The sequence below is a fragment of the Doryrhamphus excisus genome, chromosome 13 (genome assembly GCF_030265055.1).
Source record: "Doryrhamphus excisus isolate RoL2022-K1 chromosome 13, RoL_Dexc_1.0, whole genome shotgun sequence".
Classification (NCBI taxonomy): Eukaryota; Metazoa; Chordata; class Actinopteri; order Syngnathiformes; family Syngnathidae; genus Doryrhamphus; species Doryrhamphus excisus.
Genome location: NC_080478.1, coordinates 2,342,051 through 2,369,463, shown reverse-complemented (window position 1 = coordinate 2,369,463; position 27,413 = coordinate 2,342,051). Strand labels below are relative to the sequence as shown.

Sequence of the window (27,413 nt, the reverse complement as noted above, 5' to 3'; positions counted from 1 at the left end):
AAAAAGTAGCAAAGTAACAAAGTAACAAAGTAGCAAAGTAACAAAGTAAAAAAGTAGCAAAGTAACAAAATAGCAAAGTAACAAAATAACAAAGTAGCAAAGTAGCAAAGTAACAAAGTAGCAAAGCAACAAAGTAACAAAGTAACAAAGTAGCAAAGTAACAAAGTAGCAAAGTAAAGTAGCAAAGTAACAAAGTAGCAAAGCAACAAAGTAACAAAGTAACAAAGTAGCAAAGTAACAAAGTAAAGTAGCAAAGTAACAAAGTAACAAAGTAACAAAGTAACAAAGTAACAAAGTAGCAAAGTAACAAAGTAGCAAAGTAACAAAGTAACAAAATAAAGTAACAAAGTAGCAAAGTAGCAAAGTAACAAAATAAAGTAACAAAGTAACAAAGTAACAAAGTAACATACCCTGCAGTGTGAACACAGTATGGTTTCATACTGGTTTCATTTCATGTCATAGCGTTTGTGTGTTAGCTATATAAATGTACAGTATATAAAGTACAATGACTACAAAAGGGACCTAAAGGGGAGCCTTGAGGTGCTCCTAATGGAAGGTCTATGACAGTGACTCGTACTTGGATGACTTGTAGCTAATATTGTGTTTAAGTGTATCGTTATTAGCGTATAAAAATAACCTAGCGTTTCTCTGGGATGCTCTCGCTGCTCCATGCGAGCTAACGCTAACAAACCTTTTTAGCAGAGGACGTGAGCGCCACCAGAAGTAGACAGGATGGTTAATCGATATAGAAAAGACACGTCAATCTTTGGGCTGATGTAGTATTTCACGTAGCAGGCAACAAGAAGAAGTGAAAGAGAGGGCAGACTTTGAGACATGCTCCTTCCGTCTTTGTAGCGCTACCAGTATGCTAACCCTGGATGTCCACGTCTGAAAAACGTGTTTGACGTCCATTAAACGTTCCTCTGCATGCACCGAGTGTGTGTGTGTGTGTGTGTGTGTGTGTGTGTGTACGTGTGTGTGTGTACGTGTGTGTGTGTGTACGTGTGTGTGTGTGTGTGTGGCAGGCCAGAATCCAGCTGGACATGCATAGACGGGTATGTACAATCAGTGTGCAAACGTTTAGCAGCAACGTGGACCCAGGACCCAGGAGCCTGGACCCAGGATTCCGGGGGTCTGGTTCGTCCACCTCGCTGGCTCAGCTGTCTTCAGAGTCCGGCGAGACCGGCCTGGAAACCGTAAAAATGTCTTGCCGTCGTACTTTGGTCTTCGGGGTGGGGGCCGGGGCCGGGGCGGCCGGGGGCGCCGTAGTCACCCTGCGCTTGTCTGAGAGGAGTTTTATGATCTCGGCCACCTGACCCTCCAGCGCCCCCAGACGCCCCCCCAGACTGTGGATGTTCTCCCGGAGCTCCAGCCGGGTCTCGTGCAGCGCCGCCTGCAGGGCCTGCTCGGGGACGGGGCAGAAGGGGTGAGGGGACGCCAGCGAGGGGGGGCTGTGCAGGAGCGGGGTGGCGGCGGCGGGGGTGCGCACCTCCCCGGCACGGTCGATGCGTAACTCGCTCTTGGTTATGCCGCTGTCGCACGAGTCGGTCTTACGCAACGGGTTGGCACCGGACACGCCCCCCTCCTCTATGTCCCCGCTCCGCCCTCCCTCTTGAACTTTGACCTCCTGGGAGAGCATCTCCACGGAAACGGCCTTGTTGCTCAGCCCGTCAACGTGGCGGGCCTCGGCGGGCGCCATGTTGCTTTTCAGACGCATCCAGCCGCCGGTCCTGAGCGGGGGACTGGTGCACACCTTCAAGGTGACGCTCGGATCGCCGGGCCGTAGGTCCAGGGCGGTATTCTGCTTGGCGGGGGTCTCGCTGTAGACCACCTGAGACACGGTGAGCACGCTGCTGCTGGGCGGGGCTCCGTTCTGCAGGTGCGCCCGCCGCAGGCTGGGCGGCAGGGAGTGTTGCAGGCTGGAGTGGCCCAGCTGCAGGCTGTGGGGGTGCAGGTGCTGGTTCTTGTCCGGGTCCGGATGCAAGGCGGCGCTGGTGGTGGCGGTGGCGGCGGCGGCGCCTTGGTTCCGCAGCTCCTTCTGCTGCTTGAATTTCTGGAAAAGCTTGCGCACGGGATGATCCTGAGGGATGGTGAGCTGCACCTCGTTCTTGGCTCGCTGGCGCTCCTCCTCCTCCTTCTTCACCTCGCTGATCTTGCGGAAGATGATCTGAAGACAGCGGAGAAGAACCACTCACTGTTATGCAAACGTCTTACCAGGAATACCAGGAACAATCATCTTGTGCCGTGACTTCCTGTGACAGACATCAGTCAGTGTTGACTTTGCGGATGTAAATGATACAGGCCCCCCCCATTCCCCCAAACCCCCAGCCTGTGAGGCGCCAGCTTCTCCTCTGGCTCCTCTTCCTGGCTAATTACACCCTGAAACCCCCACCAGGCAGCCGGCGCTTATTCCCGCTTAAATGACCTCCGGCACAATCAATACCTGACACTTCATCTGTACTCCCTCCTGACCTGAACCTCCACGTCTGCTGCTCATCCAGCCTGGGAGCAGGTACAGACGAAGCCCCCCCCCCCCACCCCCCCCTGCTGGGTTATTGTTAATTGTTAGCTAGCCGGAGGATGAACACTTTCCCTAAATTAACGACGGAGTGCACAGCCAGGATGAAATGAGGAAACATCTCCTGGGAGGAGAAGATCTTTTCCACCACAAATAACCAAACTACATCCTGTGAAGCTTTAGGTTTGTTTTTTTTAACCTTTAACACGGAATGCTATTTTTAGCGTCATAATTCCCATGGTTTGTGAAGCGACAGACTCTAGTCTTACGCGGGTCGTTACCGTGGAGCCAGGTTCTTTTTTAAAACCTTTAACATGAAAGTTCTAGATGCTATTTTTAGACTCTGGTGATGTACGGGTCATGATGGTAATCATAGGTACAAAGCAGAGTGGGGGTTTGTTTACAGGGTCACAGAAAATAAGCTTTTCTATGACAAAGCGCTGCGGAAAACACAGTGGAACCTTAGTTTTGGTGATCGATTCATTCTATTGGAAATGAGGTCAATCTAATCAATTTGGTTTAGGTTTGGGTTTTTTTTTTAATCTTTAACATTGAATGCTATTTTTTATGTCATTATTGACAATTTCACTGCTGTGTTATTGTGCAACGACAAAGGAAGTCTATCCATCCATCCATCCATCCATCCATCCATCCATCCATCCATCTATCCATCTATGGTCCAGACATCGAAACATAAGATACAGCAATTAGAACTGTGTATAAAACGATTCCAAATGCATATACACAACAAATGAAAAGGTAATAAACATTGAATGTCAGCTTTGTTTGGCCCCATGGTGAGTTATTCTTGTGGTGTAACTATTGTTAGTTAGTAAAGAGTCAAATGCTGTCGTCGTGATTGGCAGGTGACAGACCTGGGAGTCGATTACGTCCGCTTCCTGTTTCCAGGTGATAGCATGCTAACACTAGCATGCTAACAGGCACGTTACCCAAGTCACAAACACAGTTGGACTCACGCAGTGTATTAGTAACACCCCAAGACTGACTCACCAACGTTTGGTTTGGACATCCGTGTGCAAATATCAAGCTGATTGAAAGACACCCCCCAGCCCCCAGCCCCCAGCCCCCAGCCCCTACCACCCCCGCTCCCCCCAGCGAGTTCTGCAGCTTTACCAATCAAGTGCAAATGAGTTTCCTACCAATAAATGCACCAATTATGGCAATTAGAAGCACAAAATGGTGAGTTTTCCCACAAAAACCAAATAATGCTTTGATAAAATGAATTTGTGGGGTCATGAATAGTAAATCATGAAAAGTTTATGTTAGAGATACGTCACAGATGGAAGAGCCTGATATAACATTCATTTGTTTTACCCTGTACCCAACCAAAGCACTTCTTGGTGCTGGTGGTAAGTTACATCTGTAGTCACAGCTGCCTAGCATGAGGCATACCATTGGTCAATGAAGTCATGAAAGAAGGGAACAAGGTAACTAGGGAACTCCAGCTAGAATCCTATCAGGACCTTGTTCAAGATCCTGGCATTTTTTTTAAATTCAGTTGAAGAATCTGCAAGGATACACCGGATACTCTTTTCCCTCCTTTTTTGCAGGTCCGTATGGAATGGTTTGGCCATGTTAAGGTGTCTTGCGCCTTCAGGGCCACCAATGGACTCATCGCCGTCCTTGTCTTATTACGTCTAAAAGTTGGTTCCTAAGTAGGAAAGGTCACTTCACGCTCAAGTCGTTCTAGCTAACGAGTGTGAAGGCAGCAGCGTTGCCGCAGGTGATAATGAGTCTCGGGTTCAAAGTGATGCCAGCCTGGAGGTTGCCATGGTTACGGGGCGGCGAGTGGGCGCATGGAAAAGTCGGATTCAAGTCCAGTAAGTTCGTGGTCACAATGTGGGGAACTGAAAATACACACCGGGAAAATAAGTACATGACCCCCTGCTGACTTTGGAGGGGGAGGTGTGATGGAACAAGATGGAACAAGCCTAACTCCACGTTGCACGCAACTCAGGGAGGACTTTGGTCAAACAACCACAATGTTTGGGGACCCCCACAGCAATTACCATTACCATTACCATTACAGAGGTTTGTATTTATTGCAGTCGACAGGTGTTTCTGTGGGTTTCAGTTGCTCACACAAGACGTGGACAAAGTATTTTTTTCGCGGACATAATGTACATTTTACCTTTGACATCAACGAGGTTAAAGTAGTGTCTGTACTTCCATTTGGCAAACGCTGTCTTCTCACTGGCGTCCTCCTCACTCGCCATCTCTCGCTATCGCACTTTGGACGTGCTCTAAAAACACTCGCTGACTAAACCTTAGCCAATCATATTGCTTATGTGCGCTAAAGACCCGCCCACTCAAGTTGTCTGATTGGACGAAGACGCAATTTTACAAAACCTTAGCCAATCCTATTGCTTATGTGCGCTAAACACCCGCCCACTCAAGTTCTCTGATTGGACGAAGACACATTTTACTAAACCTTAGCCAATCCTATTGCTTATGTGCGCTAAAGACCCGCCCACTCAAGTTCTCTGATTGGACGAAGACACATTTTACTAAACCTTAGCCAATCCTCATTGCTTAAGTGCGCGCAACACTCGCCCACTCAAGTTCTCTGATTGGACGAAGACGCAATTTTACAAAACCTGAGCCAATCCTCATTGCTTATGTGGTTATGTCCCCCCTCCCTTGTCACTGCGCTGCATATTAGTTATGAAGTCGGTGATATATATTTTTAGGCGGCTTCAGTAACGTGCAGTTAACGGCGTTATGCTGACAGTACAACAAATTAGTTAGATTACCCGTTACTGGAAAAAGTTTTAAACGCCGTTATTCCCATCACTGGTCTTTTCGTCTCGAGAGGGGCGGCTTTTGTAAAAAGTCCGAAATGAAGTATGACATTTGTATTAGAACTTGCAAGGTGAAATACTTATTAAGCACTTATAACAAAGTGATTGTGTAGGCGCCATCTCATGTGGTCATGTGATCACACACGTGAACGTGACCTGGCAAGCTGCTGCTGTGATGATGATGATGATGTTGATGATGGTGAAGGTGGTGCAGGTCACTACGGCGACCATAAAGTGTGAGGAGTCCAAGTTAATGTGGACGTATGAAGACGCTGGTGTAAAAGCTCTCAAGGTGATGATTCTCTCTCTCTTGGGAACTGATGGAATATTTCACGTAAAAGTACTCCACACGCCTAATGTGATGAAATACCAGTGAAGTACTACTACGTTTACGTTGACAGAGGGAGTGTCTGAAGTCCGGCTGCTCGTGACGTCGCCAGCATTCATTTCAGTGCCGACCGCACACGAAGATTGGAATTAATGATCAAACGAAATGATCAACTTTTTTTCCCAGAATTCCAGAAGGAGACGCGAGCTAACGTCGACTAGCCGTCGTTTAAATATGCATGAGGCGAGCAGTCGGGGTTTATTTAGGGTGTCGCACTCCGACTGACTGATGTTTTCATTTGGCCGAGCACGTTTGCGACTGGAGGCAAAGAAAACAGGAAGTTGTGGCGCTCATAAATCACCGCGGCAACAGCAGCACAGAAACAATGACGTAATATTACAGGAGAACAACATGGTGGACATGCAATGTTTACTCGACTGGACCGCACTGCAGCCTTTTAGCGGCCATAAGGATATTCGGGCTAATCAACCACGGGGGAAATTAAGAGATGAACACCACAGCAGAATAATTGCATCCCCGGCCCTGTTGCATTATGCAGACCACAGGTTGATGGTACTACGCCGGAATGGGGAAATATGCATCCATATAACCATGGAATTCAATAAGCCGGGGCTCAACTTGTGGCCATTAAACGGACAACAAAGTTGGCGGCGAGCAGCAGCTCACAGCCGCTCACTTTGTGGCAAATGAAGCCTCAATGCCGATTGGCCAAACGGCCATTATTTAGCATCAAGACTTGAGTCCTGCTTGAGTCCAGACGGGTTTTATGAGTAAATCCGTCTTTGGGAGCCAAGGAGTTCATCATAACAAAGGCAGTCATGGAAAGTGGAATGATTGACAGCCGTCACTCCACCTCTGAGCGTCCTAATGGACGTCTCGCCATGTGATGTCAACCCTGGCGACTTTTTACCGCCGTGATGCTCGGCATGCTAACGCGGCGCTGCCGGCGGTCGCACGCCAGCATGGCCGCCTGCTCGTTCATCATTGTAATTGTCCGACAGGAAGCGGCTGGCGGTGGCGTGCGAGCATGACGGCGTGCCACCTGTTGTCTAGCATGATGCAGCAAAGGCATTACCAAGCAAGTATATTAGTATGGGGGGGGGGGGGTCCCGTGACAGACCGGCTTTTAGTAGTCTGCTCACGGCCTCTTGTGGTCCCACCAGATGTACCGTGAGATGTAATAGCTCCAACATTCCGTAGCTGTGGGGACTTTAATCCCGCGTGGTTCGGGAACAAATTGAAGCGGCGCCTTCGTTCCTCTGCTGATGAAATTCTTGATGTTGCTTCGTGATTTGCTCTCTCCCACCAAGCAGCTGCTGGCGGATGATGGATGGACGCTGGATGGAGTCCAACAACAAAAGCGGGACGTGACTATTGACTGGAGAAAACATGAAATAGCTAAGATGCTAAAACTAGTAGCCATGACGCTGCTGGTGTTTCCTGTAGGAATCATTCACGATGACTCCTCCTTGTCCGTCAAGCCGCGACCGGAATGTTCATTCCCGTTCGCTCCGGTGGCTCTGTTATGGGAATTGAATTTGATGTCTTCACGGGATCCAGTCCAGGATGAACCGAAGTCAGCTAGGATAGGCTCCGGCTTGTCTTCCACCTGCTACAGCCACGAGCTAATGGGCTCCAACCGCCATCCCCAGATGGCCCCCGAACACCAGCATCATCAGCTGGGCTGGAAGCAGCTGTTCATCCAGAAAGCATCCCAAACATCCCAAAAACATCGCCTGGGAAAAATCCTCCAAACACTGATGCAAGCGAGGACTATCGGGACCCATACCTCAAACCCAAAGGGCTAGTCGTGGGGGGTGCTGGAGCCTATCCCAGCTGTCTTGGGGCACATACAAACAACCATTCACACTCACATTCATACCTATGGACAATTTGGAGTGGCTAATTAACCTAGCATGTTTTTGGAATGTGGGAGGAAACCGGAGTACCCGGAGAAAACCCACGCATGCACGGGGAGAACATGCAAACTCCACACAGAGATGGCCCAGGGTGGAATCGAACCCGGGTCTCCTAGCTGTGAGGCCTGCGTGCTAACCACTGAGGATAAGCGTTAGAAAATGAATGAAAGAATTCCCGGCTGCGACTCCCATCATTCCCATCGTTCACGCTAATGAGCCGTTCAAAAGACGGGATTAGTCGGTGAACATCCCAACAGCAACTCGGACCACACCTTCATATTTGAAGCGTGATTCAGTCTAACGTTGACAGAAACCTGAGCATCCTGCCAAACAGGAAGTTGTTGGACTTTATGGAAGAGATACGTCACAGATTGATTAGCCTGATAAAACATTGAATTTATTTCTTTTACCCTGCACCCACCCAAGGTAAGTGCTGGTGGTAAGTGGTGGTAAGTTACATCTGTAGTCACAGCTGCCTAACATGAGGCATCACATTGGTAAATGAAGTCATGAAAGAAGGGAGCAAGGTAACTAGGGAACTCCAGCTAGAATCCTATCAGGACCTTATTAAAGATCCTGGCATTAATTGTTTTAATTCCACAGCTTTTCCATTATAAGTGAAGTCAAAAGTTCCAAAGGTTTTCAGATTGACAAATATTAATTTTCACTAAGTCTGCTGCCTTTGTTTTTATGATGCAAATTGAACGTTATGGAGGTTGATAAGACCAACGCCAATTCATTCAAATCTCTCTTTCTCATGAAAATGAACTTAACACCCCCCCCCCCCCCGCCCCTCCCTCGACAAAACATTTAGATTTCATTTCCCTGCCGACAAGGAAAATCAGTCAACCTTTAGTTGACTGATTGAGAGAATAAGAGACAGGAAGTTCAAGGAGGACGCTTCTTGGTACGTCTCAACTTCTGTTCAACTGCTTTGAACAAAATGGCTTCCCAGGCTAAGATATTGCTGATTGCGCCTCAAGCCATCATTCACCGAACGCATCATCAAGGACTTCCAGGAGAGAGATTTCAGTTTCCGTGAAGAACACTTCAGGGCAACCAAGAAAGTCCAGCAAACACGTGGACGGTCTCAGAGAGTTCATTCCTCGGCGGGATTGAGGCAGGAGATACTTTAGGTGTTGGACGGCTGAAGACCGGCGTAAAACCATCCAGGAAAAAAGCTCAGTCCGGGGTCGTCATCCTTAAATGGTTCATGTCTGGGGTTGCCAGGTGAGTGGAGTCACATGTTCTCCTAAGATCACAGCCATGAATACACAATGGAACCAAAAGAAGCCCTGAGAGCCACCCAAGAACCGTTTGGTGACACCAAGGCTTTCCCAGCATAGGAAAGCAAAACCAAAGTGGTCACCAACAGGCTTGGAGAACAAAACATGGACATTGTAGGTCCGTGGCCAGGAGACCACCACATTCCACCAAGTATTGACAGCATGCCTTGGTAAACTGAAAAGCCAGGGTTATTATCATAATAATAATAATAACAATAACAACAATAATAACAATAATAATAATAATAATAATAATAATAATAATAATAATAATAATAATAATAATAATAATAATAATAATAATAATAATAATAATAATAATAATAATAATTCATTCATTTTCTACCGCTTTTTCCTCACGAGGGTCGCGGGGGTGCTGGAGCCTATCCCAGCTGTCTTCGGGCGGGAGGCGGGGTACACCCTGGACTGGTGGCCAGCCAATCACAGGGCACATATAGACAAACAACCATTCACACTCACATTCATACCTATGGACAATTTGGAGTGGCTAATTAACCTAGCATGTTTTTGGAATGTGGGAGGAAACCGGAGTACCCGGAGAAAACCCACGCATGCACGGGGAGAACATGCAAACTCCACACAGAGATGGCCGAGGGTGGGAATTGAACCCTGGTCTCCTAGCTGTGAGGTCTGTGCGCTAACCACTAGACCGCCGTGCCGCCAATAATAATAATAATAATAATAATAATAATAATAATAATAATAACAACATTTGACTGAAATATCCCAAAACACTGAACAGCAACATCTGAAACTTGCGTCATTCTCCAAAGTTTTGGCCATGACTGCTCGGTCTGGATTCCAAATGAATCAAGATGCACAAAGATTAATTGATGTGCCCAATAACGCATCTAATTAATCTGTCAATTAATCTGCTGTTCCTGCAGTGTGGAAAGTGGCCCCAATTAATCCAATTTTCAACTCCAGTTCCAAAGCAGAAGTTAAGAACTAAAAACCAATCAATCAGTGTAATTAATGTCTGTTATGTCAAAAATGATGTAAAAATGGATCACGACCCTGAAAGTGATTAATCATCTAAATAAGCCAAATAATCATCAGCATGCTAAGCAGTTCACTTTTATTCAATTAGGGCGTTTGGTGCGGGTCAACTCCTAGTTGGGCACAATTAGATTTCTGTGAACGAGCAATGTCAAATCCCCGCATGCGGACTGTCAGGCTGGAGTACCACAGGGCTCCGTTCTTGGACCCATTTTATTTTCATAAATGTTTGCTCATAAAGACCTCGCTATATCACATTGTATGCAGACCATGCTGTCATTTTCACATAAATGTATGGATAATATTACCTCAGTAGGATTTGAATTCCGCTTTAAAAATAGCTTTTGTTGTTAAATTGGGGATTTTGGCCTGCAGGAATGTTCCTGTATCTTATGAAGGTCATGTTCCACATTTCTATTTTTAGCCACGTGGAGATGCCTTCTGCCAAACAAGCCGCTAGCCTCCTTTAGCTGGTAGCATCTTGGAGAAGAAGCGGCATCTTCTTGGACGACAAGATGGACCCTCAGGCCTTTGGACTGACTGTCCCACAATGCTTTGAGCCCGGGGGGGGGGGGGGTCATGTGTAACACATACTAGTGCTAGATGTAGGACACCTCAAATAGAAGCCAAAGCTTGCCAAGCAGGCTCTCTGCTACAAGTTGGTAGAAAAAAGTCAAAAAAGCGTCAAAAAGCATCAATTGTACTTTTTTTGTACTAAAAGTGGAACAGGAAGAAGAACAGGAAGTCTTCAGCCTGTTGCCATGGTTGTCGGCACTTCAGCAGCTCCTGTCAGCCATCACTGTTAATGACTACATGAAGATCAAGCCGTGCTGTCAGAGCTTTGCAACATCTTCAAAAAACCTCATTACATCATAGATCAATTTGCCGCCAAGCTCAAGTAAATTAGCTCTCATCCAATACGACGGCAAACATCCACTTCCTGTCAAATGCCTCCAAGAGTAGGATGTCAACAACACAGGAAGGTCCAAACACAGGTTGCGTCTCAATTGGTGCACTTGCATACTTAATACTTAATACTTAATACTATAATAAAGAATAAATACTAATAAATATTTTGTCATAAACGAGCGATGGGGATGGACGCTCTGAAGCAAGCCTCGGCAAAGAGCACATTGTGGACCTTTGTCCTCTCCAACGCTCATCGATCTCGCCATGACAGCTGAGGAGGCGTTTGGCGGCCGCCGGGAGCTCGTAACAGGAAAAGACCTTTCATAATAAGAGCTCTGGTGACTGGAGGCTGGGATGCAGCGTGACTTCTTCCTTTGGACTATCACATGACCTGTTGGAACGCTTCAATACTCGATGCAGCTTTTCATCCATAAATCAAACTATGAGCGGTCGGACGGGACCCCGGTTGGCCGCCCCCCCCTAATATTCATATTAACATGACATTTTTATGCTTAACTTTTCTGCTGGCAGCACACAAAGCAAAGTCCTAACAGGCATTGCCTGGGACAGCTCTGGAAAGAGGGGGCTTATGTGACCTTTGGCTTCGGGCGAAGGTCATTCACATTTTTTTTCGCTTGTAAATTTCTGAGAAAAATGTTGTACTTTATTTTCCTGAATTTACGACATTATACTCGAAATCTCCAATTTTTTTCTGGACTGTAGTTCTTTACCAACTAATACAGTTACACCACAAGTCTCTGCTTTTCTTTTGATTACGGCTGCAAAAAAGCCGCAATGTAGGCTTTTGTTGCTATCGCTATTGTGAAGGTGAAGCAATGGAACGCTTTGTAATAAATGTGCATATTTTACATCTTGCTCATTTTTCCACATGAACGTAAGACTTTAAAAAGTGCCGAGTCGCTGAAAAAATCCCATCAAGGATTGTAATGCATTGCTGCATTTTCACATTTAACCTTCGACCCCCGAGGAGTGCCATGGTGGACTCAGCCATGCAGATGCTCAGTCAGCATGAAAGGTAAGTTGTACCCCACCAGTAGGGGTGGTCTTTGGGCACCGACTAGAGAAGAATGTTGAGGACGGCAGCGGCCTGCCCCATGGACTCCAAAGAGACAATCATTCTCACTGTGGCTCCTCAAGGACGGACTAGGAAGACTTCAAACTCTGCTGGGTCTCGTACGGGTCCTCGGGTGGACAATGGACAGGACTACAGTGTCAAAATGGATCAGATGTCAATCAGATGATTTATTTCCACTTTCAGTCTTGGTGTGCACCACAACAGGAACAAAAAGGCTAAACAAGGATTAGGTCGTTTCCACGGTGATGCTTCAACGCTGTGTCACTGTAACACGGTCAGACGCCCAAAAGGTAAACAAACCCGTTTAACCACAACGCCGAATGGCGCCCAATCAATCTAAAACAGGACAAACTAATGGAGCCCAGATTCATCGATATCTTATTCATCCATTTTCTATGCTGCTTATCCTCACTCGATCCGCAGGGGTATGCTGGAGCCTATCCCAGCTGACTTCGGGGCCCACCCTGGACTGGTGGCCAGCCAATCACAGGGCACATATAGACAACATATAGGCCAACATCCCTAATGGTAATATTATATTAATATTCACGTTATTAGAAGCCTTCATGCATCCACATGACACATCTTGACACCAAAATAGGACAAGAACCTCAATAAGAACCTAGCCTGGCCTCCTGGAACTGACATAAAATGTAATGTCTGCTTAAGCCCAGAATTAACACAAGTAAAGAGCAGCACAACACACACACACACACACACACACACACACACTTAGTTGTCCAAAAGGCATGACTAATGAGCGATGAATAATGAAATCAACGCTTCCTGCTCGGACGCCACCAGCAGGTCAGAGGACACGACGGTGCGCAGGCCGACTGCGTACGCTAAATAATGAACAACCACGGCAGCCATGAAAAACAACAACAGACGTGTGGCGGCAGACAGCACACGCCAAGGAAGGAACCAAGGGAGGAGGAAAGGAGGCGATAAGGAGGTCGGGAAGAGATCCTGTTAGATGTTTGTTTGTTTTGTCTGCTTCCTCTTCACGCCGGGTACTTTATGCGTACGTATGGAAATTCTACTGTGTGGCAAACAATGTTGGGAATAAAAAAAGATGATGAAAGCTAAAGAATATTTCTCTTCCTTGATTACATCAAAGAGCCAAGCGTGAGAACGTCACAATAAACAATGAAGTGGAATAAACATTTACCATAAACGTGTACCATGTACCATGTGATGGTGTGTGTACACCAGTGGCAGGCGGTGCCTTTGGTTCCTGCCTGGAGTGGTTGGATCCACCGCTAATACCACCACTACCACGTCATAGTAATACAAGCAGTCAATCGTGTACAAATATGGACTATAACAAATACAACAAAGCCCGGTTTACCCTTCATCTTCCAAACCACTCCAGACCACTACGCTATGCTACACTATGCTATGCTATGCTACGCTATGCTACACTACGCTACACCATCTGGAGCAGTTCAGTAGCAATCATTACCTAATAATGTGACAAAAACATTAAAATTGTCAATAAAATACATCACATTCACTTGGTCTTGACCAGTGATTCCCAATGGGTGGGCTGCGGCCCCCTGGTGGGCCGTGATGGTACTGCAGGTGGGCCATGAGAGGTCATTAAAAATATGATTCATTTTTAAAATTATTATGATTTATTTAGATTATTATTATTATTATTTATTATGAAAATATTATTTTAAAATCTATTTGTATTGTAAAATATTTATTGCATGATTAAAAAATATTTATAGGCCCAAGTAATAACCTATTGAGTGTTATTGACCTGTCACAATATTTTAGGAACCTTATACAGTTTTGGAATGTAGCTCTCTGGTCATCATGCCAGTCTTCAATGCAGTTATGAAAAGTATGAGAATTCATTAGATTAAAAATATATTAAAATAATAATAATAATAATAACAATAATAATAATAATAATAACTTAAGCATTTCGTGTATGTACTGTTAATAGGACAAAAGGTGTGCCACGGACATTTTTTCTATTTTCAAGTGGTCCCTGAGTTGGTCAAGTTTTGGAAGGCCTGGTCCAGACGTCTTCCAGTGGCTGCCAACCTCCCTCATCCGTTCATATAACTCCCAACGATGAACAACACCTCGTCTAGCTCCTTTCTTCGTGTTGGAACAGGTTGGTGAAACCCTTGGTTCAGGAAACATCCCAATTGCTAATAGAGTGTATGTGACACGGGCCTGCACTCCTGATTCTGAAGGCCCTGGACATACTACATTGGCAAGGTGATGCAATCAAATCCATCATAGTTGGATCCACCCATCCACCCTCGTACGGGAAGCCGTGCAGCTAAGAGACGTTGGACAAACGTTTGGGAGTAAATGAATATCATTTGATGAAAGAGAAGCTAGGATATGAGATGAAGGAAATCAAGCGTATCTGTGGTGTTTAGGTCTGCAGAGAAGGCCCTGCTGGCCCTGACGGCCCACCGGCGGTAGGTACTCACCCTCTTGCGCAGGTTGCAGGTCAGGATGAGGTTCCTGGAGAAGGAGTTGGCGAAGGCCGTGTAGAAGTCCAACACCTTGAGCAGCGCCTCTCTCTTGATGACGTGCAGGTCGCAGTACGTTAGCGCCCGCACGTTAGCGCACGCGTGAGCCAGGGTGGTTTCTTTCCAGAAGACGTCGCCAAACACGTCACCTTTACCTGAAGAAAAACACAACAACAATAAGAATAATAATAATAATAATAATAATAAGCATCACTGGACTCATCATAAAGGTACACACAATTCACTTTTTGAAGTAGCAGTAGAAATTAATGCTAATCTTAATGCTAATCTTAATGCTAATCCTAATGCTAATTTTAGTGATATTGAATGAAACAAAAATGACATTTAGAGTTCCCGACGCAAGCCGTGATGAGCTAGCGTTGACAATTCAGCCTCATTGATGGAAGTGACACCATCGGGGTTACATCGCTCAGGTAAACAAACGTAGCGGTGTACGAGACAAGGATGCTAACAGAGACGTGTCAATACTTTTTCAGGAAGGAAAAACATTTGGAAATGAAATGAACATAAACATAGAGTATATACTGTATGTATAATACTTTGCAACTGTGTATCGGCGGAAAAGCATCATTTATCAAAATGCGTTCATAGCGTACTTTCAAGCCAGATGCTTCTTGTCGAGATGTTCCTTCAAAGCATGCAAAGAACACAACTCAAGGGGGCCGTCCATCTGTCTCTCATTCTCTGGACTTGCTTCGTCCATTTTTGGAAAAGAAAACAAACTCACAGTATCATTCGGATGCTATGAACATCCAGCAGCAACACAACGTTTCTGCATGACTGCTATTTGATTAAAATAAAGCAGGTATCAAATGTACTGCAGCCCTCAACTAGAGCCTTGAGGTGCTCCCAACAGCAGCAGGTGAAGATGTATTGGCGCACCAGTGCAGGGTCCAATTCCAATGCTGGGTGAGCATGTTTGCAAACACGTGGAATGGAGTGACTTGCTGCCTGATCGTGTTGTGCCGATTGTGTTGACATTTGAGCCGCTTTGTCGCTGAGCCGCCTGGACACTCAACTCATCAGCTGGCAGCATGGCTCCAACATCATCATCATCATCATCATCATCATCGTCATCTCTCAGCACATGAATGATACATGATGTGTGCGCTCTCATCGTCTCCCAGGCAACGCCATGCTTGTTATGATAATAACGTTTTAAAAAAACATCAATTCAATGTCAAAAAGTGCAAATTCATCACTTCTCATTTTGCACTAACAAGCTGAAAATGCCTCGGGGGATGTATTTGGGTCGGCACAGGCCCACAAATTGGAGCTAATCGTGAGGAGAATCTGTGTCAAAGCTGTCAGCAGTACCGGTACCAGTACCAGTACCGGTACCGGTACCAGTACCAGTACCAGGAAGACTGACGATCCACAGAACTACTGACCACGAGCCACCATCTTGCTCACAAGCTGTCAGTGTGGTGGGGGCTTAGGTGTGTGTGTCAGTGATTGGATCTCTTTCTGACAAGCCGCCCCCCTCCCCCCCGAGGGGAACCTCCTGCAAGGCTTCTGGAATGAGCTCCCCGTAGACCCATCACTCCTGGCCAATTAGCTGTGTGGAGGTGTTAGCCCTCAGGTGCCCTGAAGGGGGCGACTGAGACACCTCACCTGAGACACCTCAGCTGTACCTGAAATGGAATACTAAGTACCACATTTCAGTAATTATTACAACACCCATTTTAATTTTTTAATTGGCAGCTAGCTGGCAACAAATGGAACTTGTATGAGCTACTTTTGTTGCCATGGTAACATTCGTCCAAATGGAGGTACCTGTGGTAGTACCAGACATTCAAATAAACAAGAAACTAATAATATTTTCCATGACGGTATGTATACTCTGGACTTTTTGGGTGCATCAATTTTGACAGCCCCCCCCCCCATCCCAAATCCTATTTAAAGTGGCCGCAAATCAATTTGGACCCCCACACATAGATTTGGGATTACCACTTCACCCTCACACTCATAAACATACTAGAAGTGGAATTCAGTAGGTGGCAGTATGCATCGTAAAGAGAATAAGAAGACGTTGCAGGAGGGATGATATTTTTGTTTTTAATTTGTTGTCTTCCGCTAAGTAGTGACCTCTGAGGGGGTGTCCATCAATGAGCACCCAAGTATGCAAGCCCACCAATCCTCCCACCAGGAGGTCTGGATGAAGAAGACGTGGTACTGCAGTGGGCCGTGACGACAGAGTGTTGATTTTAAAGGACAGGAACTGGGTCGCGCACTTGAAGTGTTTTTTTTTTTTTAAATGCACCCCGACCGGGAAGTTCTGAGGGAGCTCGTTGGTGGTGATGGAGAGAGCAGAGGCCCACACGTGGGGGCGCACCCCACCCCACCCCCCTTCCCCCGCCACTCTCAGATTATTGTCCCTTTGATGTCGGCCTCTCGTCCCAAATGAGATTCAAGCCGGAGCGTGTAGGACACTTTGCATTTGGGTCCTGCATGAACGTCTGAACATCACAGCCTGGTGGTGCAGACGCGTGATGTCAAAGTCATGTGGCACAGGAAGTTGGATAACGTGGAATAACGTGGGATAACGTGGGATAACGTGGGGTAACGTGGGGTAACGTGGGGTAACGTGGGGTAACGTGGGATAACGTGGGATAACGTGGGATAACGTGGGATAACGTGGGGTAACGTGGGATAACGTGGAATAACATGGGATAACGTGGGGTAACGTGGGATAACGTGGAATAACGTGGGATAACCTGGGGTAACGTGGGATAATGTGGGATAATGTTGGATAACGTGGGATAACGTGGGGTAACGTGGAATAACGTGGGATAACGTGGGATAACGTGGAATAACGTGGGATAACGTGGGGTAACGTGGGGTAACGTGGAATAACGTGGGATAACGTGGGATAACGTGGAATAGCGTGGGATAACGTGGGATAACGTGGGATAACGTGGAATAACGTGGGATAACGTGGAATAACGTGGGATAATGTGGGATAACATGGAATAACGTGGGATAACGTGGGGTAACATGGGGTAACGTGGAATAACGTGGGATAATGTGGGATAACATGGAATAACGTGGGATAACATGGAATAACGTGGAATAACGTGGGATAACGTGGGATAATGTGGGATAACATGGAATAATGTGGGGTAACGTGGGATAACGTGGGGTAACATGGGATAACGTGGGATAATGTGGGATAACATGGAATAACGTGGGATAACGTGGGGTAACGTTGGATAACGTGGAATAACGTGGGGTAACGTTGGATAACGTGGAATAACGTGGGATAACGTGGGGTAACGTGGGATAACGTGGAATAACGTGGGATAATGTGGGATAACATGGAATAACGTGGGATAACGTGGGGTAACATGGGGTAACGTGGAATAACGTGGGATAATGTGGGATAACATGGAATAACGTGGAATAACGTGGGATAACGTGGGGTAACGTGGGATAATGTGGGATAACATGGAATAATGTGGGGTAACGTGGGATAACGTGGGATAACGTGGGGTAACGTGGGATAACGTGGGATAATGTGGGATAACATGGAATAACGTGGGATAACGTGGGGTAACGTTGGATAACGTGGAATAACGTGGGGTAACGTTGGATAACGTGGAATAACGTGGGATAACGTGGGGTAACGTGGAATAACGTGGGATAACGTGGAAATGTCAGGATGAAGGTAAACAGGTGAAATTAAATATGGCCACTGTTCAATGTGTCACTGCTGCCTATACAACACCACCCCCCCCATGCCCCCCCCTACCCCCCCCCCACTGCTGACACCCATCCCAAAAAGTCACGCAGAGCAAAAGGACGGCCAAAAAGTAGCCAAAGAAGGAAAGTACGCTAGAGAGAAACGTCGTACCCAAGATGGCGATGACCTCGTCGTCCTGGATGACCTCCAACGACCCTGACACTACGAAACACAACGTGTCCACGCTCTCCCCGGCATGAAAAATGAGGTCGCCCGGAGCGCAGTGCGTGGTCTGGAACTCCACCGCCAGAGATCGCAGGCAGCCGTCGCTCGCCAGCCGGAACGCCGGATGCTCGTTGAACACCTGAGGAGGAGATGAGCTTCACTTCTTTTTACACTTTCATAGACGCCAAAAAGACTTCATGTACTTCATGTTTTTTATCAACCTCAAAGGAGCCTTGAGACACGATAACGCATGTACGTACACACACACGTTAGGGTTAGTTCTTCCTCTTCTAGTTGGGAACTGATATTTCCCTGAAACTTACCTTCTGTGTCTTCTATTGCTGATTACTGAAGAACAGAAAAAGGTAGAAACTATTTTCCTTTTGGGAAGGTTTTCTATAGTCGTAGAACACTATAGATAGAAGATATTAGAAGATATAGGTAGAAGATATTAGAAGATATAGGTAGAAGATATTAGAAGATATAGGTAGAAGATATTCGTCCCTCAGTGGGGAAATTTTCATTCCACAAATGCTGGGTGCCTTGGAATATCACTAAAATGATGGCCAGGATCCAAGGGATGAATTTTTACATTGAATCAGTTAATTAAGCTAAATATGTCCATTTCATACACACACATACAGTAGATGGATGGATGGATGATGGATGGATGATGGATGGATGGATGGATGGATGGGTGGGTGGATGGGTGGATGATGGATGGATGGATGGATGGGTGGGTGGGTGGATTGGGTGGATGGATGGATAGAGATGGATGGATGAATGGGTGGGTGGGTGTGTGGATGGATGCATGGATGAATGGATGGATGGTTGGATGGATGCATGGATGGATGGATGGATGGATGGATGGATGGATGGAAGGGTTGGTTTGGGGGTTGGATGGATGGATGGAGTGATGGTTGGATGGATGGATGGATGCATGGATGGATGGATGGATGATGGATGGATGGATGGATGGATGATGGATGGATGGACGGATGATGGATGGATGGATGGATGGATGGATTGATGGATGGGTGGGTGGATGGATGGGTGGATGATGGATGGATGGATGGATTGGGTGGATGGATGGATGGAGATGGATGGATGAATGGGTGGGTGGGTGTGTGGATGGATGCATGGATGGATGGTTGGATGGATGCATGGATGGATGCATGGATGGATGGATGGATGGATGGATGGAAGGGTTGGTTTGGGGGATGGATGGATGGAAGAATGGAGTGATGGGTGGATGGAGATGGATGGATGGGTGGGTGGTTGGATGGATGCATGGATGCATGGATGGATGGATGGATGGATGGATGGATGGAAGGGTTGGTTTGGGGGATGGATGGATGGATGGAGTGAGAGAGTGGGAGACATATATATATATATATATATATATATATATATATATATATATATATATATATATATATATATATATATATATATATATATATGCCATATAAACAGTTTGAGCTGACGAAGAACAATCTTTTCCACTTTGTTAGAAAGCGGAGACGCCTGTTCCTCAACTGAAGATGTCCTCTGTCCTCCACTGGTGAGTCTGACCAAGTTTTGGCCTCACTATCAATGTTGTCAAGCAAAGGGCTAATGCACAAACACAAACACAAACACACATGCACACGTAGTCATGCAAGTAAAAGCACCAAGGAACGCTGCCAGGTCCCTCCAGTGGAAGTATCCTGGTGGACGAAGCTAACACCAGACATGGTGGACACTAACGAGGCTTGGAGCGTGCAAGAACCTGTTATCGTTTAAACGTGTCATGCAAATAAGGAAACATCACAAGGTTGATACCGTAGCGTACCTTGCGGTTGAGGTGGACACAGATGTCGGCCCGCATGTCCTTGGGACAGATGGAGAGCACCTGGAGGACACAAAGGCAGCGTTTTATGGCAGACTTTCCAGAATTGACTACGTTTGGTGACATCCTGGGGGGAATGTCATCTGGCAAGGAGGAGCGGCCATTAATGGAATCAGCTTAATGAAGGGAATGGCTCCTCCTGCCAGGTAACCTTCAAGGAGGACCAGCGCTGGCTGATGGAGCTTTATTAGCAACACTTGCTGGACGTCTCCACGCTATGAAATCCATGAATTGCATACTTCAACTGGGGGGGGGGTTGAGTACATGAATGCATCCATGCTGGGGAGTATCTTGGCTACGTAGTGAAGGTAGTACATAGTACATAGAAATGTGGTATTCATGGCGTCAAAATCCTCTTGGACGTATGTGACAGTGACTGAAGGTTACCAAAGGACGGAGGAGGGTTCTCCAGCTCTGGCTTCTCCTTGGCACTAATGGAGTAAACGCTTCCAACTCCAAGTCCATGCATCATTCCAGCCCAAGTAATGACTTCTAATGAGATGTTGACTTTTGCGTGTAGATGGTCCGTGGAGGCTGCAAGCTGTGCTGTCGTATCTCCACAAGTGTGGAGTCCAGCCTAATTAAGTGAAGCATTTAGGTGAAACCGACACGAGGAAACGCGTTGGGCTTCTCCACAAAGCAGCCTCGTTAAACAGCGAGAAGAAAGCCAGTGAAGCGGAACATAACAGGCTTTGAATATCATCTTTGCTCCTCAGTCCTACTTTGTTGTCTTTGGGGGGGGGGGGGGGGGGGGGCGTTTGCACGGAAACAAGCGAGTATGTCCTGCGTTCCCAAAGTTCCCAAAGTGACCAAAATATCAGCTAATTGGCCCCCAATCAGGAAGCCAGTTGGTTCTACTGAGTGCGCCCACAAGAAGAGTCTTTGGTGTGTAATTAGCACCAAGCTAGCTTGGGAAGTCGCATCTATGGACGCCACCAGAGACGGACAAACCAAATGATAATGGGACTAACGTCAAATGATGATGATGATGATGATGATGCATTTTTCCACCCTGCGTATGTTTACGGCTACAGCGACATCCCATAATGGAGTGTTGTTGTTCCTGAATCAGCATTCCCAGACACGCAACGTCATGGATTTTTGGACAAAACCTTTTTTTTTTACTTTATTGTTTTTCTCTAGATTTTGTCCTAAATTGGCAATAATTTAATAATAATTTAATTCAAATAAAGGTTTGATCCACATCAAATGTACAGCAGACATATAGAATATAGAAATATTAGACCAAATGATCTATATTAGACTATTATGTACAGCATACATATAGAATATAGAAATATTAGACCAAATGATCTATATTAGACTATTATGTACAGCATACATATAGAATATAGAAATATTAGACCAAATGATCTATATTAGACTATTATGTACAGCAGACATATAGAATATAGAAATATTAGACCAAATGATCTATATTAGACTATTATGTACAGCATACATATAGAATATAGAAATATTAGACCAAGACTAATGAGTAGGAACTGAGGAAGTCATTTGCATACATTTAGAGTAGTTGCTGAAGAACCAATGAAGAACCGAGTAGAGTAGTGACTGAGGAACCAAGTCACATACATTTAGAGTAGTAACCAAGGAACAAATGAATAACTAATGAGTAGAGTAGTTACTGAGGAACCAAGTCACATACATTTAGAGTAGTTACTGAGGAACCAATGAATAACTAATGAGTAGAGTAGTTACTGAGGAACCAAGTCACAAACATTTAGAGTAGTTACCAAGGAAGAAATGAATAACTAATGAGTAGAGTAGTTACTGAAGAACTAAGTCACATACATTTAGAGTAGTTACTGGGGAACCAATGAAGAACTAATAAGTAGAGTAGTTACTGAAGAACTAAGTCACATACATTTAGAGTAGTTACTGAGGAACTAAATCACATACATTTAGAGTTGTTACTGTGGGACTAGGTCACATACATTTAGAGTAGTTACAAAGGAACCAATGAAGAACTAATGAGTAGAGTAGATACTGATGAACTAAGTAATAACTAATGAGGAGCGAATGAGCAGAGTAGTTATTGTGGAACTAAGTCACATAAAGCTAGAGTAGTTACTGAGGAACTAAGTCACATAAAGCTAGAGTAGTTACTGAGGAACTAATGAAGAACTAACGAGTAGAGTAGTTACTGAGGAACTAATAAAGAACTAACGAGTAGAGTAGTTACTGAGGAACTAATGAAGAACTAACGAGTAGAGTAGTTACTGAGGAACTAAGTCACATACATTTAGAGTAGTTACTGAGGAACTAATGAAGAACTAACGAGTAGAGTAGTTACTGAGGAACTAAGTCACATACATTTAGAGTAGTTACTGAGGAACTAATGAAGAACTAACGAGTAGAGTAGTTACTGAGGAACTAAGTCACATACATTTAGAGTAGTTACTGAGGAACTAATGAAGAACTAACGAGTAGAGTAGTTAGATGCTGCTAACGCAGATGCTAAAAGCTCCCAGGACGTTCCTTTTGGATGAAAGTGTTGCAGAGCAAAGCAAAGCGGTTCTCTGACCTTTTCCGTGTCGATGCCTTTGGACATGGACCACGTGGAGACAATGTAGTCCATGACGCGCTCGCTCAGGCCTTTGGGGACCTGGTAGAGCTTGAGGAAGTCCCTGACGTTGTTGAGCATCTCGTGGTAGCGGTTGGTGTTGGCGTACATCTGCTGGAAGATGGTGGTCACGTTGCCAAAGATGGTAGCGTAGAGCAGAGCTGGATGTGGAGAAGAACAGGAAGAAATTAGATCATACTTTGGAGCGGATGGTTCCTTGGCTGGTGTCTCCTGCTTCAGGCCTACTTTGCTGGGCTGGTGTCTCCTGCTTCAGGTCTACTTTGCTGGTTTTAGGTTTGGAAAATGACACCAATACGTTTATTTCAACCAAATACTCCGCAAGTCTAGCCGGGGGTGGACTAAATCTGCACCCAAGTGCTGGGATTCCAAAGCCGATGAGTTTGGGGTCCACACTTGGTTCCGGCCCCCACCCGGGGCCCAGCTCAGAGCTGCTACATGCTAATGGTTATTCCATCATGCTAATGTTGTGAGTGGCTAACTAACCTGCTGTTTATTTCCTTAGTTTTTACTTATTTATAAAAGTCCTCCTTGTTTGTTGCTGCCAATACACCTGCCCCCCCCGCCCCCCCGTCCCAGTTAAGGTTCTAATTGGCTCTTTCTTTCAAGCTGATGAAAGAATCCACCAGCGAAGAAGGTAGCTGCTTCAACAGAACAAAAACAAAGCAAAGAGCGGTCTGAGACAAAACCACGCAACCGAGCCCTTTTTTTTGGGGGGGGGGGGGGGGGGGGGGGGGGGGTTCAAGCGGGGGGGTTCGGCGATGGTGAGCTGCTGAGCGAAGCAGTTTGATGCTTTGTGAGCCGAGTCGGCGTCCGGGCGACACCGCAGCAATCAAAACAAAGGCAGGCCTTCCCTGCTCGATTCCCTGCACGATTCCCTGCACGCCGTCAGGCCCTAATGAGTTTGGACAAGCGCTAATTGAGCATTGGAATTGTTTACAAATAAACATCCACGACTGCTAAGTCACATGGTAACAGCCCGCCCCCCCCCCCACACCCCCCCACGCCACATCATCATCGTTCTATAAATATGACTACTGCATTATTTACTCTTCATAAATGGAGTGTTAAAGAAACATGAATACTAACCTTTGCATGACAAATACTAATAGCAATACTGTTAACTTCATAGTATTTATTAGCGTACTTATACAACTCTACTCCATCATGCTGAGAGACTATTACAATATTTTGCAGAAGAGAAAAATGCCAGGTGAAGAAAGCTGAAATTCCGCCAGCACATAACTAAACGGGAGCATCACGGAGGCCGCCCCCCCCCCCAACTCCCCCACCCCGCCGCCGCCGCCATTGTCATCTTTTTGGCAGCCAGCGTCCTCAAAGACGAACGAGCCCCCTGGTGAGTTTAATCCCACTCATAAATCACAATTAGAAGAAGGGTGTGATGTTGCTGAAAGCAGCAGATCTTCACGTTGGGGATGGAGCGTTCTACACGGACACGCCTTCTTGGAAGACAACCTTCTCCAAGGGACTGGATCACCAGTTCCTTCACTTCAGGGTCTGGTTTCATCCCTTCACAGTTGAGGGCCTCCATGTTGTTTGTGATGTAATGCTAGGAGTCCACTGTCCCAAACAATACAACTATTGGAATCCACTGGAATGTAATGGCACGAGCCAAGTTGGGCCAATGATGCTAGGAGTCCACTGTCCCAAACAATCCGCCTATTGGAATCCACTGGAATGTAATGGCACGAGCCAAGTTGGGCCAATGATGCTAGGAGTCCACTGTCCCAAACAATACAACTATTGGAATCCACTGGAATGTAACGGCACGAGCCAAGTCGGGCCAATGATGCTAGGAGTCCACTGTCCCAAACAATCCGCCTATTGGAATCCCCTGGAATGTAATGGCACGAGCCAAGTTGGGCCAATGATGCTAGGAGTCCACTGTCCCAAACAATCCGCCTATTGGAATCCACTGGAATGTAATGGCACGAGCCAAGTTGGGCCAATGATGCTAGGAGTCCACTGTCCCAAACAATCCGCCTGTTGGAATCCACTGGAATGTAATGGCACGAGCCAAGTTGGGCCAATGATGCTAGGAGTCCACTGCGCCGGCGCCAGTTGGTGCCAGTTTGCGCTAAAGATGATGTGATTGGTGCGTAGGTGTTGCGGTGGCGCCGAATAACGGCAACATGTCAAGCCACTACGCGCCAATCACATAATCTTTGGCACCAACTGGCACCAACTGGCACCAGCTAGCGCCGGCCCAGTGGAGTCCTAGCATCATTGGCGCAACTTGGCTCGTGCCATTACATTCCAGTGGATTCCAATAGGCGGATTGTTTGTGACATTTGGTTCTACTTGGTGGACACCATTTTATACATTTTGAAATTTTCTTGCCGCCATTACGGGCAACCACGAGCCAGTTGGGAGCCAGTTTGAGCCACTGCACTCCACTAGGCACCTTATTGGTGACAATACGTGCCACAAAAAATTGCGTTAGCACGAACTGACACCAACTGGTGTCGGCCCAGTGGATCCTCGCATCATTGGCGCAACTTGGCTCGTGCCATTACATTCCAGTGTATTCCAAAAGGCGGATTGTTTGTGACATTTGGTTCCACTTGGTGGACACGTCGTCACGATTTTATACATTTTGAAATTTTCTTGCCGCCAAACTCAATTTTTGCCGCCGCTACGGGCCACCACGAGCCAGTTGGGAGCCAGTTTGAGCCACTGCACCAAATATCCGCGGACTCGTGTGGATGATCGTGGAAATGATGGCAAAATAACCGTTTATTTTCAGTTTTAGGGTGACCATTGGGTCAAAGTGTTTGGGGGCTGATCCTCCACTCAGAACATTTTCCTTCCTACCGGCCAAGGTAACAAGGCCATCAGGGGCCTGGCTGATATCCCTGCAGACCCCCAGTAATGAAGTCATGGAGGACCGCCGACATCGACCCGACTGGTAAACAGAGGGGGGCGGGGTGGGGGCGTGGGGAGGGGGGTGGACGTGCAATATGAGAGGAAGTGATATTGACAGGTCACATGTCAGCTTAGGAAACTGAAGAGTGATGGTCCAGGTTATTAAAACTAATATTTTTATACTCCAGTGAAGCTGATGAAGCTGATTTTCTCAAGCGACCCCAAAGTGTCCCCGGATGACATCACGCCGCCATTTGCAACGGAGCCTCGTCCACAACCATCAACCTCCTGACACGTTTCTTCTGCCTCTGCAAATCCAACACCATTGTTTAGTTCTCTGTGGATTCTTCTTCCTAACTGGATCAGCCTCCATCAAGAACATGGCCACCAAAGGTAAACAAGTGGAATATTGGAGATGCTTTTATTAGGACTCGCTCCCCTCCCCTCCCCTCCATTCCATTCCAGCCAAAGTCACGCCGCCACGCGTACGAAGGATGTTGTCTCCATGCAGGCTGAGCCCTTGATGGCGTTGGCATCAAATGACGCCTGTGGCGGGCATCGACCTGACCTTGCCGCTCCTGGCGTCACATGACTTTGAGGACTCAGGTCTCAGACAAGCAGTCAGCTGACCTCTGAGCTCTGATGACATCACATGTCAACAACACGGAGGAGAAACGTTGGAATGGAAAAATAAAGGCAGGGGTCCGTCCTGTACTTGAAGAAGATTACGTCACAGGGAAAGTGGGAAAGTGGGAAAGTGGGAAAGTGGGAATGGCGACAAGGCTTCTGGTCTCCACCCTTTGCCGCACTTTCAATGTTGCTAATAACGCTGACGGCGGACGGCGAAGTGAAAGTGCAGCAAACGTATCCCAAATGCTGCAGCCCTGCTTTATTGACCGTTAGCGTCTCTCGTGCTACCTCCACATCCTCGCTCACGTGGAAAGATTAGCTTTTGCGGCTCCATTCCCGTGTCCACTGGAGAAAACGTTCCCCGGCATCCAGGGAGTCCAAATTGATCCCGGTGGCAGATTACGGTGTGCACGGAGCATGTGCACGGCGGCCAGTAAAAAGCTAAATCGTTAAAAGAGCGTCCTCCTCCACTGGGAATGAATGAGATCAAAGTCAACGCTGACTGAAGCCAATTGAACTCATTCGCTACTCCAACGTCCAATCCCAAAGACGTACGTCTTTTACATATTTTGCATTAGAGGCCAAAAAAAGGTGATGACGCAACCTCATGGTAAAAAAAGAGCATGTTGGGTGCAGCTTAAAGTTGGAAAAACGCCCACAAGGTGGCAGAAGTGCATTTTATAAGAGCTCGGCATGCATCTTTCCCATGGAAATAAGCAGGAAGGGAAAAGCATGGCTGGCCTCTTGTTACGTTTTCTTATTCCAAATGCAAAAATTATCCCCTATAGTAGTCCCAGTCCCAAGGTATTATTTTCATGTAAAACAACTTTTTTGTGGGCTGCACAGTGGTCGAGTGGTTAGCAAAACCACCCTCGACCATCTCTGTATAATATTTAATATATAATATTAATATACAATTAATTTAATAATATTTTTTAAATAATATTTGCAAAAATGAATCATATTTTGAATGACCTCTCATGGCCCACCTGCAGTACCACCACAGCCCACCAGGTGGGAATCACTGCATCATAACACGAAAACACGAAAAGA

The 27,413-nt window shown here is 46.3% G+C and overlaps 1 protein-coding gene across 1 annotated transcript in view; it reads right to left on the bottom strand.

The window, feature by feature from the left end:
* Window positions 1-334: 334 nt before the first annotated feature.
* The window catches only part of LOC131140087 (potassium voltage-gated channel subfamily H member 5-like), a 50,128-nt gene continuing 23,049 nt past the window's right edge, over window positions 335-27,413 (bottom strand). Inside the window, exons 10-14 of the mRNA XM_058090189.1 lie at window positions 22,788-22,987; window positions 20,183-20,242; window positions 18,295-18,487; window positions 14,379-14,575; window positions 335-2,167 (exon numbers count right to left, since the gene is read on the bottom strand). Coding sequence (XP_057946172.1) covers window positions 1,157-2,167; window positions 14,379-14,575; window positions 18,295-18,487; window positions 20,183-20,242; window positions 22,788-22,987 — 1,661 coding nt within the window. The 3' untranslated portion in view covers window positions 335-1,156. The remainder of the gene's footprint in view (window positions 2,168-14,378; window positions 14,576-18,294; window positions 18,488-20,182; window positions 20,243-22,787; window positions 22,988-27,413) is intronic.